The sequence below is a fragment of the Pleurodeles waltl genome, chromosome 6 (assembly GCF_031143425.1).
Source record: "Pleurodeles waltl isolate 20211129_DDA chromosome 6, aPleWal1.hap1.20221129, whole genome shotgun sequence".
Taxonomy (NCBI): domain Eukaryota; kingdom Metazoa; phylum Chordata; class Amphibia; order Caudata; family Salamandridae; genus Pleurodeles; species Pleurodeles waltl.
Genome location: NC_090445.1, coordinates 1,429,769,471 through 1,429,782,617, shown reverse-complemented (window position 1 = coordinate 1,429,782,617; position 13,147 = coordinate 1,429,769,471). Strand labels below are relative to the sequence as shown.

Here is a 13,147-nt window from a genome sequence, read left to right as displayed (position 1 = left end):
GTCGATCTCCTCTTCGATATGGTGCAGCATCATCTCTAGTGTGTTGGGTGAGGTTCTTCCAGGAGAGACCTGCCATCAGAGATAACAATTGGCTGCCAATCTTCCAAGGTCTCTCGTCTGTGGTGAGGGAGTTTCTTTTCTTCCACCCACACACTTTCATGGGCCTCAAAGAAGATGGTTTTACCCCTGTACAGCACCAACAGTTTTTTCAGGAACAGCAGCATGTACTTGATTTGCATAGCCCTGTGTTTTTTTGACCTGGGTTAAGGATTTTTGCTTCGTCTGCACCCAAGCAAAAGAATCTGGGAAATACCTTGGTTGTGTAACATTGCAGTTTTGGTTCCTGGTGTGCCACTGTCAGAATGGTGTCCTGATCTACATAGTTCAAAACTCTCTTGATTCTTTGACATGGAGAGCAGTGAAGGGTAGTGCCTTGTGACCGAGACCCTGTGAGCCCTTTACAACCGAAACTGGAGCATAATTCGGTCTGTGAGATCCAAGGATCAACCAAGTGGTGCAAGATTGTTGAGGCCTATTGTCCTTTGCCCCCTCTGGGATCACAACAAGTCTTTGGTTATTTTATCTGGTATCAGCCGTCTGCATCTTCGGCCTATTGTTTGAGCAGAATAAACACCTCTCAGGGGCATTTCACTTCTTTTTCAGAGTGCATCTCATCCTTCACAGTGGCAGTGCAGGCTTCAGCCTGTGTTTTGCGGTCTGCCAGTTTTCAGAGGTCGTTTTGAAGCAGCAAGTCCCCAACCCCCACTCCCTCCATATAATCCTCGAGTGTCACCTTTATTCTCCCTGGTAGCCTGAAGGATGATTGATCAGTTGGCCATTACTGTTGATCCCAATTTAGTCTGCAGCAGTGGTGTGGCTGGGCCACCAGGACCTTGGCAAATACCTTAAATTTCCTCTAAACTGAGGCCTGTTGACCTTTGTGCCCATGCTAGTCATGTTGTGAGTCAGGTCCTGCACGCAATCCAGCCATTGGGCCCAGCGCAGGATGGCAAGGCCTACAATATGTATTCCTAAGGGCTTCCTCTACACACCCTTTGGAAATAGAGGCGGGGACTCCTCCCTTCCCATCTGTGCTCTATTTGTCATTCTAGGATCTAGCTTCTAATCCACCTCCCCAGCTGGCTTCCCCATTGGGGTGAGGGGGGGGCAGGGGGCCCACCTAGGGATGGTTTGTAGTCTCTGGAGGCCCACCAGTCCAAAACTCACTCATGAGACATGTTTAATTATTAGTGTGAGGGCTGGGCCTCAGCACCCCTGATCCACCCTTCAAAGGGGTGGTCAGCAGTTTAGTTATCTGCAGCTTTTTTATTGTGATGCACTGAAGTGGCACTAAAACCCTGCAAGAAGGATATGAATCCTACTACGATAAACAACAGTACTTCCACGGTCCGGACATGTCTAGTTAGTTTCCAGGTATCATTAAACATCTTCATACAGCAGGTAATCAACTAGAGGAAGGAGCCAAACTCCTCCCCGCATCCTCCAACTCTGTTTGAACTACACATATTCACACCCTCTTTGGAAAAGAGGATGTGCAGCAGTGGTGGTTGATTACATTAGATCATTGGGTTCCAGACCTAACTGAATTGAATCATTCTCTGTAATTTGTCAAGGAAAGATCCCCTCTAGTTCTAACAGCTGATAAGAACCTAGCAAACTATAAAGCTTCTCATGGCTGATATATACTCTCTGCTGCTGAAGGGGGCCCTGGAGCCTGTCTCCACATCTCAGCAAAGCAAATGGCTAAAAGTATCGCTTTTCCTCATTTAAAAAATAAAAATCTGGAATATAGTGTTCCATCCGAAACCGTTGCATGCTAATCTGATGAATTTCCCCCCAAAAACTATTTTCAGCATTGTGTCCTTATAGGATGCCTTGCAGCTACTAAAGAAGAATGCCTAACATTGTTGGATCTACAGGACCCTTATTTTGTAACTTCTACCCATCCATCCTGTGGCTGCTCTCCATTACTGGATCAGTGTCTTTCACCTGTCAAACGTCTGCCCTGAGTATCTTATCAGGCTTCCTTAGGAAGCAAGGACATCAAGTCTTCCTATTATTCGGTTGTGTCTTATACAAAAGATCACCACAAGGGTAATCAAGTCTGCAATATTTCAAAGGGGAGTGTGAATGGGATGGCCACACCTGGAAAGATTTTCTTAGCTCCACAGGAATATGGCTTATCCTTCCCATTTGAAGAAAAGCATAACAAACTGGTGTCAGTCACTCCTCTCTGACTGGGTGGGCTCATCCAGCTCCAGGGACTTGTGCGCTGTTTGTTTTTTTAATAACATGTTAGTTATTATGTGTAATTGATGATTAAATATTGCGTATCTGAGTTCTGGAAATTAAAGTAATCTCAGCAGTCATTCATTAAACAGAATAAGATGACCAGGGGCATGGCTTCAAGGGGTGGTCTGGGGTGTTTTACCACCCCAATAAATGTCTTCTATGATGAATAGTTAGGTACAGTAGCTTTCCGTCAGGTATGGTGACAGGTCTGTCGGATTTCACCTGGGATTTATGCTCTCTCTCTCTCTCTCTCTCTCTCTCTCTCTCTCTCTCTCTCTCTCTCTCTCTCTCTCTCTCTCTCTCTCTCTCTCTCTCTCTCTCTCACACACACACACACACACACACACACACACACACACACACACACACACACACACACACACACACACACACACACACACACACACACACACACACACACACACACACACACACACACACACACACACACACACACACACACACACACACACACACACACACACACACACTTCTCTGTTTTGAAAGCCCTTAAAAATGTTCCTTATTTTACAAAATATTGTGTTTCTCTTAGTGCTCCTACCAATCTACATATCTCTCTCTTTCCACTTCCTCTTAAGCTCCTCTTGCATCAGCGTGATTGTCAGGAAATCTGAAGCTCGAACCCCCACCAATTTTACTGACCAAGCTACGCCCCTCAAGATGACCATTAGAAATATCCAAAGACGATTACATCACACTTCCCTACTACCTGTATCAAATAAGTCTAATGCCTACCAACCCTGTAACATATTATCAGTCTCAGGATTATTGCATTGGCTGAGAGAATAATAATCTGCCCACATAGATAATACCAAGTCACGTACTTATCCTTGCATACATATAAAGCTGTCAGGTCTTCAATCTGATAACTGCACTTAAGAACCTCTCCTCGAGCAATCAGTTGATTGGTTTCTGCCCCCCCACCCCCCAAATCTCAAGTCTCCTTATACCCTTATTTCTACCTAATGACTCGCTGTGGATAATGGAGGGAGAAGTTGTTGTGAAGTCTTTGTATCTGCACTGTACTGAATTAAAAGTTTCAGTAAGCAATTTGTTTGGAAGGCAAATTTATCCAACTATGATTCCTTTCAGATCTGTTGGATGTGAGGTTGGATGGCCTTACATTGTTACTCAATACACATAGGTCTCCCTGGACAGGAGAAAGGAAGATTCCTGACCACTGTCTTCTGCTATATTTGTTAGCACGACTAACTCCAACCTGCTGCTCAAATAATATGGCAAACTTTCACACTGTTGGCTATTATCACCATTCAAAAAATTACTTCTCTAGGCTTGAAGACTCACACACCTGAAAGAGTTAGTGTTTCTCACATTTGCCATAAATTAAGCCTTATTTGGATGTAATATATATGTGTATTCTGAAAAACTATGCCACCTACGTCACATAAGCTCACAGGTTCTAGAAGAACGCAGTGTTACATTTGAGCAAAAACATCTCCAACCTTGTCAAACCAACAGTAAAACACTGCAGTTTTACCTCACTTTTAAGTCCTGATCACAGACTTTGTCATGACAATGCATTCCGTCAAGGAAGGTTGCGGGCCCACCTCCAAGAACTCTGGGTAGCGTGAGGTTGTCAGAGGAAGCTTAATTGCACATTCTGTTTTAGAGGTCTTGGCAGTTAGCAGAGGTCTTAAAGCATTGTTTCTAAGGGATATATCTTTGTTGTTGGTCAGGATGGACAACACCACATACATGTTAGCGAGCAAGGAAGCATGAGATTTCTCTTATTCTTTTGAAGCAGTGCAATTGTCATGGATCTAGATGACAAAGAACACCAGCCTTGCTTGGAAATACCTGCCGAGTGGCAGTGAGACAAGTTAGTTCACTAATGGGCCAGTCCAAATATGCATCTGTTTTCCACTGAGCACCTTGAGGCCATACGGGTGATTAGCTGCGGTTTAGAAGTCACTGATTGATAGGAATGGACTAATCTATGGCAGCAGGTCCTGGCATCCGAGTAGAGGAGGTTTTGTTTTTAGCTGCTATGGGACATTTAGTTTTACCTCTGACCTCTTTTCCAGGCGCTTTGGTTAAGTTGTGCATCACAGCCAAACATCTGTGAACTTGAACCCTCTGACTGAACTTGAACATTCTACAATAATTTGAATCTGTTGTTGATCAGGCATTTGTTCTAAAAGACATTTAAGTCAGGACAGAAAAGATTCTTTATCTGTTTTTTTTTGTGTGTTTTTTTTGTTTTGTTATAAAACAAGGGCTGCATCGAATTCGATTCGACCAGTTACCGTTCCAGATACATGTGAGACTTTGCCATTCTGAGTGCTCCCTTGAGAGACTTGATGAAAAATATTTCAGTTCATTGGTCACGAGAATGCAAGCAAGGCTTTAAGAGAATCAAGCAAGCTATTGAGAACGATACTGAAATGGCATACTTTAATCCAATGCTTCCTTCTGACGTTTTTGGTGACGCTAGCCCAGTTGGGTTAGATGCAGTGCTTGCACAGCACAGCGGACACACGAATGCTCGAACACATATTGTAGCATATGCAAGCAAGTTTGTCACAAACTGAACATGCTTATTCACAACCTGAAAAATAAAGTTTAGCTTGTGAACATTTCCTCATATTCTTGTGCGTACACTTGTAACAGATCATCAAACTTTGTTGACCATTTTTGGCAATCCAAAGGCCAAGATGTCTCCTCTCATTAAACGTTGGGTTCTATGATTACTAGACTAGAGCTACACAATCGTGCACCGTCCAGGGAAAGACAAAAACTCTTCCATCAACTTCTCTAGAGTGCCTATACAGTGTAAAGGTACTTCTTCAAAGATGGCTTATATAAATTTCATTGTGGAATCAAACACACCAGCTGCCATTTTGTTGAGCAAATTGTCACTGCCACTAGTCAAAATAGTGACTCATTAAAAGTTTTGGAACCAGCACACTTGACCTCGTGACAGTGAATACCAGAAGTTTAAAATGTCAAAGATGAACTGTCTGTCACTCAAGAAGGCATTAGCCTGAGGAGTTAGAGAATTGTTTTTCCGGACAATCTGCAACAACAGACAATTGAAGTGGCCCATGAAGGGCATTTTGGAATCGTTGCCACCAAACAAGCGCTCCAAGACAGAGTCTGATTACCTCATCTTGATGAGTCGAAAGAGAATTGAAGGCCTGTCATCTATGCAACTGCCTGTCATGAAAAATATAACACCCTGCAAGCATGTCAGAGCTACCCAAGCATGTATGGGGAAGAATTGCTGTTTACTTTTTCAGTCCTCACGACAATGAACATTACCTGAGGGATCACATCTGTTGCTCAAGAGAGAGTCATCAAGAGATTAGACAGTACATTTACGAAATGGGTTATTCCTGCAATCTTAAAATCTGGCAATGGCCACATTTAAACAGTTGACAATTCAGAGATATTATCAGTCATCTTGACGTGAAGCATCAGAAGAGCACTTCTCTTTGGTCATAGGCCAATGGCATTGTCAAACATTTCATGAGTACAGTGAAGAAAGCTGTTCTGGAAAAGCTCAACCTTAAAACTGTCTTGAATTATACTCTCTAAGCTTACTGTTCGACCCCTCACTCGACCACAGGTTGAAAGCCCTGCATTTTGATGTTCGGGAAAGCTATGGCCATCAAGCTACTTCAGTGGACCTTCAGAAGATTAAGTACTGAGGAAGAAACACATACCAAAGACTTGGATCGTAAAAAGGAAATGAAGGCCCATGCAGACAAGCAACAACTTACAAAAGACATTGTTTTCACTAGAGGGGATCGAGTAGCTGTTCGGCACTCGAGAAAACATACGTCTGATGCTTCATTCGATGCTGACCAATTTCATGTCATAACCAGCAATGGAAATTTGGAGACTGCCCAGTGTCGTGGAAAGTCCATTACGGGAATTTCCTCAGATTTCTGACATGAAGCTCACCACTCGTCAGATACTGATATCAACGTAGAGACTTGATCTGAATAGCCAATTGAAAAATCCCTGACTGCTGTTGCTCCTGAATTACCAATGCAGATCATGGGCACTTATGTTGCTAGTTCCCAGTTTCTGAAGACGCCGTCAGGCGATTAATAAAAGCACCACTAAAAAAATAAATATATATATATATATTCTTTTTAACAGAAGGGGGGCGGTAGTATTGTGCGAGTTATTAATGACGGAACACTTTTGGCTCCTGATGGACTCCGTAGAACTTAGACAGAAGTGCTAGAGCATGGTCATGTGAAGACAGGTTTAGAATGCTGAGTTAGCAGTGACACACAGGCTTGTAATACACAGCTCCAAGTGTGGTGTAGTAATTGGTGGTTACCCAGGCTGGGGAAGACGCTACAAACCACATTAACCTGTTGCATCACTCCAAATCTGTCTTGAAGTGGAGCCATGTAATATTGAGATTTTGACATTCTTAGAATATTACATCTGTTTTCACAGTATCAAGGAGTTCACAAGAAGTCTGTTTAGGACTTTTCTGGTGATCCGTCAGCAAGACTGGAACAGAACACAAAGATAACGAAAAGTCAATTTTTTCCAATTGGCAAAAGCAGACTTAAATAATCTGTAATGGAAGGGGACTACATTGTAACCTTCAGTTTAGTAAGAAGGCTTAGGAAGATTCAGACTTTTGCCGTCAGTTATTATAAGATAAAATAAAGATTACAATCTGAGTAGTCTTAATTATATTTATACTCTTCCCCCAGAAGAGGTTAATTAAGTAAGATACATGTTTTAAGTTACAAGAAGTGCTACAATATATTAGAAGACTAAAGCAAATCAGTATTTCATGATCATTATACTAGAGGATGAAACAAACTATCAATATCAGTGTCTCCTTGTTTAATGATGTTAATGAGTTTCTTGAAGGCTTAATGTATATGTTTCTTCTGTGTCAGTGGGACCATAATTTGGTGCTCCCCTTCTTGTGGGGCTCCCCAGTTAAGCCCACACACAGCTGCCAGGTGCAGCATGAAAAGTAGTTTTCCTCATAAGCGTTATTATAACTCCACTGGTTAGAGAGTGCCAGGCATTGTGTGTTCTCCCTCCATTCACATCTTTCTTTCCAGACCAATTGGTTCTATGACAAAAGAAGAAAGAAAGATCATTTCTGCAATAAATGGTAACCCTTTTCCTCGTGAGTCTGTCATCTTGCCTCCATTTTATCATCCTCCTCACCAGGGAGGAGGAAAGGCACTGCCACCTCGGTCCTAGCAAGGCTTTGATTATCTATAGGGATGGGACGTAGGAAGAATGATGGTGAGGTGTTCACTGGATATGGGGTTCAGAAGAGGAAACTTTCTAGGTCTATAGTGGCATTCATTATTATCTGCTACATAAGAAGTAGCCCCCTGAGGGCATCAGGGCCCATCCCTCAATAGTGAGGGCTGTATCCTATATGTTGTCCAGAGGTATTCCTATTCTTAACATCTGTTGGGCTGCTATGTGGGCTTCGATCTTCATTTTCATGAAGTATTAGATCCTTGATTCTGAAGTTTGTGGGGATGACCACTTTGCCAGATACATCCTGCAGGACATCTGAGATTGAGCATTTCTGTAGACCCACCACCTTGAAGTTACTGCTTTAAATAGATGAGGAATCTGTAGTTTGAAGTATCAATCAGAAGAACAAATCGCCACTGGTAATCTTTTTGGTGGATGCTCTACCAGCAAATTCCTCAGTTACCCATTCCTGCCTCCCCATCCTAAGTAATTGTGGTGGGTCCATTATAAAGGTCCCATTTTACTTTCGATGCACTGCATAAAGTAGCAATAATTTTTACCTCTGAACTACTGTGAGAAAACAGGGCTGATTGCAGAGGCCCCATAACTTTTTGCCCCCATTTTCCACTTTTTGCTGGTGTTTTCCTGACTTTAAAGGTGCCCTGGGTACTGCTAACCAGTCCCAGGGCCTGTGCTCTGTGTAAAATGGATATGCAAATTAGGCTAATTAAAATTGGCTAAGTTAACCTACCTATAAGTCCCTAGTATATGGTAGGGCATGTAGGTTTAGGGACCACAGCATAGGTGGTGCACACCTAGGTGCACTGCTGAGGTGCCCAGTGTCATTTTAAAAGCAAGCCTGCCTTGCTGGCTGCTTTTAAATTAAAGTTATATGCAAATTCGACTTTGGAATTAAAGGTACTTCCAAAGTCTTAAACTACCTTAATTTTACATATAAGTCACCCCTAAGGTGTGCCCTATGTGCCCCTAGGGCTGGGTGCCATGTAACTATAAGCAGGGACTTTATAAAAATAGATTTATAACCCTGGTGAGGTAAAAACAGCCAAATTCGTTTTTCCCTCATTGAAGTAAATGGCCTTCATAGGCTAGAATGGGCAGACTTTATTTTAAATTTTAAAGTCTCCTTAAATGTTACATACCAAGAATTTGGTATCAAATTGATTGTTGTAATAAATCCCACAACTTCCAGTTGTTGGATTTAATATAACTTGTCCAGGTAAAAAGTTTAGACTTTACCTAAAAAGTTGCCAATTTCAGCTCTGCATTGTTTTTGCTGCTGTGCTCTCATTGGCCAGCCTGCAGCAGCTTCTGCCAGGCTGCCTTGATGAGGTGTGAAGTGGCCAGGCTTCACACAAAGGAATGTGCTTGGGGGAGAGAATCTCCCCTCAGCAGATGGTGAGGCAGGAAGGGGGAGGGCTGCCAAACTGGACTTCAAAGGCAGAGAAGGACATTTGCAGCACCCAGCAACACCCCCACATCCTGCAACCCCAGACAATTAGGTGCCCCCTTGATTAGATTAGGAGAGGGCAGGAGAGGGGTGTGTTTATGATTTTTAGCCACACCAGTGGGTGGGCTCAGCCAGATGTAACCTCCAAAAATCAGATTCATCCATGTTGGATTTTTAGAGACTGTTGCCTTCTGGGATGGATTTTTGCCACACTTCCCAGGAAGTGGTCATCACGTGGGGACGACCCTGTCCCTGATTGGAGAACCAGGGCCCCCCTGCTTTTCACCCAGGAGCAAGGATAAAACTGGCAGATCTGCACCCACGCCTCAGATCCCCTCCAGAATTCAACAAGAAAGGAACTAAAGAAGAAGAAGGACTGCCCTGCTGGACCCCTGGCCTGCACCTGGACCCTGCACTCAGAAGGACTGCACCAGCTGCACACTTGGGCTTCACCACAAGAAGGACTTTGCCTGGCTTCAACTGGTTCAAGGAGGGACTCCCTGTTTGCTACAGGTGAAAAATTGCTAACCAGAGTCCCCTGCACCAACTCCTGAAGAAAGCGACCAGCTGACCACTGTCCAGTGGCCAAAAAGGAGTTTGTGGCAGGTGCATTCTGGGAGTTGAAGTCCGCACCCCCCAAGGACCATCACAGAACTTCTGGACCCTTGGGGTGAGCTGTGGACCCCAAAAGAACCTTAAAAGAACATCTGGGTGAAGCCCCAGAAGTTTGGAAAAGATTTGAGAATTTTTGGAAAAAAGCTCCAGAGAGGGACCGACCCGCCGCGGAAATTCTAGCCGGCTTGCCTCAACCGCGACCCGGCCTGACTTCGTGGTTCGTCCCGGTAAAGAAAGACATCCAAAAAAGAGACTAAGTCCGAACGTAAAAAGTTGACCGGGACCTCCCAGCCATCGTATCCGAGAAGGGCTCCATGGACGTCGGATCAAGATCCAGGTTTACCCCGGTCGAAGGATTTTCATCTCGAAAAAACGACTAAGTCCGAAGGTAAAAGTCTCCACCGAGGAAACCCACATCGAGTATCTGGACAAGGGCTCCAGGAGGTCGGATTCAACTGGCAGGTTCGTCCCGGTGAAGAAAAACTTCAAAATAAAGACTAAGTCAGAAGGTAACTTTTTAACCGAGGCCTCCCGCGACCTGTAGCCGAGCAGGGCTCCATCGCGGTCGGCCTGAAAGTTTGACTTTGCCCCGGTCGAGGTGCAACCAGATGACCCGATTGGCGCTTTTTGTTTCTAAGCGCTAGAAAAGTAATAATTCTTTAAAAATTCATATCTCCGGTTCCCCTGAACCGATTTTAATCGTTTTTGTGTCATTTTAAAGATAAAAATATAAACTATTTTTATAAATTGGTTTTGGATTTTTAAACTGTTTCCTGTGTTTTATTTAATTACTGTTTTGTGATATTTGAATGCTTTACACTTTGTCTCCTAAGTTAAGCCTTGACGCTCGTTGCCAAGCTACCAAGGGTTGAGCTGGGATTAATTTACTGAGACCTAACTGTAGCTATGTGGAGGTTAGTGGCTTGTTGCTAGGTGTAGGTACCTACCTGCCCTACCAATAACCCATTTTCCAACAACTACCTCTTAGCTGTGCGGAAAAATAATAAGAATCTGACGTCTTTGGTGGTGGTGTTTTTATGGCTCTGGTGATGTCATTACTGGATTTGTACCTGACGTGACTAAGTTGATCACCAACTACTGTTGCAATACATTCTGGTGCCTGGAGGAGACTGAAGAGGAGAGAAATCTGCCCGTTTATATAGTATCCACCCGAAAGATTATTAGATAACCTAAGTAACTTGGTCTTTCTCTCCAAGAAAAAAAAGCGAAAACAAGCAATTTGGTCTGGTAGAGACTCAATATCTCAGTTATAGAAAAATTACACCATGATCTTCAGGCTACCCAGTGTCCTAAAGATTAATTGATGCAAATGTCACTGCTGCAGCCTAGAGGGACTTCTGTTCTTCAGAGCTAGATACCTGTTGATGAGGAGAACTTTCAGTGCTATGGCGGCAGTGTCTGCTGCAGCTCTTGTCTACTTAATAGACCAGGAATCCTTCAGGTCTTGAACATGTTTCACTGATTTGAATAGGTGAAATCCTGCAGTATTTGGCCTCATCATATTTAAGGTATATAGCATTCCAAAATACTGTATTCTTGCTGGGCAGCACCTCTTCACCAACTTCCCTCACTGTGAGAAGGAGCTTTACGTTTTTAATAACAAAAGATCATCACTCCGACCTGACTTGTTATCATGTGTTAAATCCCTGCATTTGGACTGAGACATTCAGTCCACCAGAGAGACATGTACTTTTTGTCTAGTACAAGGGGATATAGTAGAATTTGGAGTATTCACTTTTTTCATTAATATTGTGCAAAAACAATTAGCAGTCCCATTTAAATGAAAAAGCTTATCCATGTCAAGAATGTGGCTTTTCTTTTTCCTCTCCTTGTCGTGTATGTTTTTATGTAAATGGTACTGTACTTCTATATCCCAAAATCAAGCCAAAAGGCAGCAGAGCGCTGTACAGGATGAAAGACCAACATAAAGTCAATGAGTGGTGGAAGACTTAGCTAGTTTGTAAACAGTTAATACATTGCGATGTGGTATTCAACTGTTTTCTAAATTGGAGCAGTTTAGTGGGTCCTGAAAGTTATGGAGATGCTTTACTTGATCCAGGGCCCATATATGGAGAAGGATGGCTGCATTGTTCTGTCCCCCTTTATTCTAAACCTGTAGTCTGATGGTGTCATGGCTACGGGTGTTCCAAGACCACCTGGTTTGCAGATTATGCATGCTGACAGCGGAAGCCAGTAGTGTGCCCTCAAGTTGGTGGTAATGCCATCATGTTGCTTTAATGCCTGGATGAGATGTGGTGTGTAGGATGCCCTTATAAGATGCAAGTGTGGAATCTGGGAGGATATAGACAAGGGTGTTTCCACCTTTCAGTTGAGAGAATGTAGAACTTGAAAAGCAATTCTGAAGTTGCTTTGTGGAAGAAACAGTTTCACTTTTATTTGAAGAGAGAACTGTAGTAGGCCGACTTTTTTGTTTTTGATAGTGATACTTGAGGGAGCGGCGGTTGTTCATGGTGAATCAGAGTACTTGACAGTTTGAAAGTTTGGGTTTAAAGTCATCAAGGTCCATATCAGTGAGACAGTTTTATACTTTGTACAGGATATTTTAGGTGAATTCATCAGTCCTTTGTAAACAGTAAATAATTGTATGTTTTAAGGTCTTTCGTATACTTTGGTGTAATAAGAATTGTATGTTTAATTTGTATTAATGTTTCTATATGTTATGCACTTAAATTGATTTGTTTCACATTATCTCACACTTCAAACAGTAGCCTAATATGTGTTTTACTGTAAGGCATTTGTTTCAATTGTATCCAAATTCTTTACATGTTTTTAAAATGTTTTTCCTTTTTTGTGTTAGGGTAAATGATTGGTTATTGAAGATTAACAATGTGGACCTCACAAATAAGGACAAGAAGCAGGTTATTAAAGCAGTACTGACTGGTGGAGGAGTTATTAACATGGTTGTGCGTAGAAGAAAATCATTGGGAGGAAAGCTCATAACACCACTGCACATAAATCTTTCTGGCTATAAAGGTAATTAGATGTATGAATTCACTTGAATCTAGACATACATGTTGCTACTCTCCTGGTTGTCCTCCATGTAATAACAATTACTGTTATATTTTTCACAGAAATATTTGTGTTTTTTCTAACTCTTTTGCTTCTCTGCAAGTTGTAATCGGTCTGTGAAAAATACATAATACATTTCTTTGAAATTCATGCATTTACAATCCTCCTTACTACACTGGCAATCTTTTCTATTATTAAAGATTTTTTTTAGGTATGGATCATTGATCTAGTGCATTGGTAACAAAATACATTTTAACTAATCTCTAATTTTTTTGTGTGTCTTCAAACTGTATAGCTTTTGCTACAAATAAACCTCAGGTTTGTGCATCATTAAGCATTGTCCCTAAAGCATGAGTGCATAATTTTTTGTCTATGCTTTGTCTACTTAATTCGTAGCCTTTAATGCAGCAGAGAGTACCAAGGACTTCTCAGTTTCTCAAAAAATAGTCTGTAGCATGT

At 42.3% G+C, this 13,147-nt stretch overlaps 1 protein-coding gene across 4 annotated transcripts in view; it reads left to right on the top strand.

Moving 5' to 3' along the window:
• The window catches only part of DLG5 (discs large MAGUK scaffold protein 5), a 1,179,851-nt gene that overhangs the window by 323,159 nt on the left and 843,545 nt on the right, over positions 1-13,147 (top strand). For all 4 annotated transcript variants that reach the window (XM_069240807.1, XM_069240806.1, XM_069240808.1 and 1 more), the window contains one exon: positions 12,477-12,652. In XM_069240807.1, the coding sequence (XP_069096908.1) occupies positions 12,477-12,652 (176 nt within the window). The remainder of the gene's footprint in view (positions 1-12,476; positions 12,653-13,147) is intronic.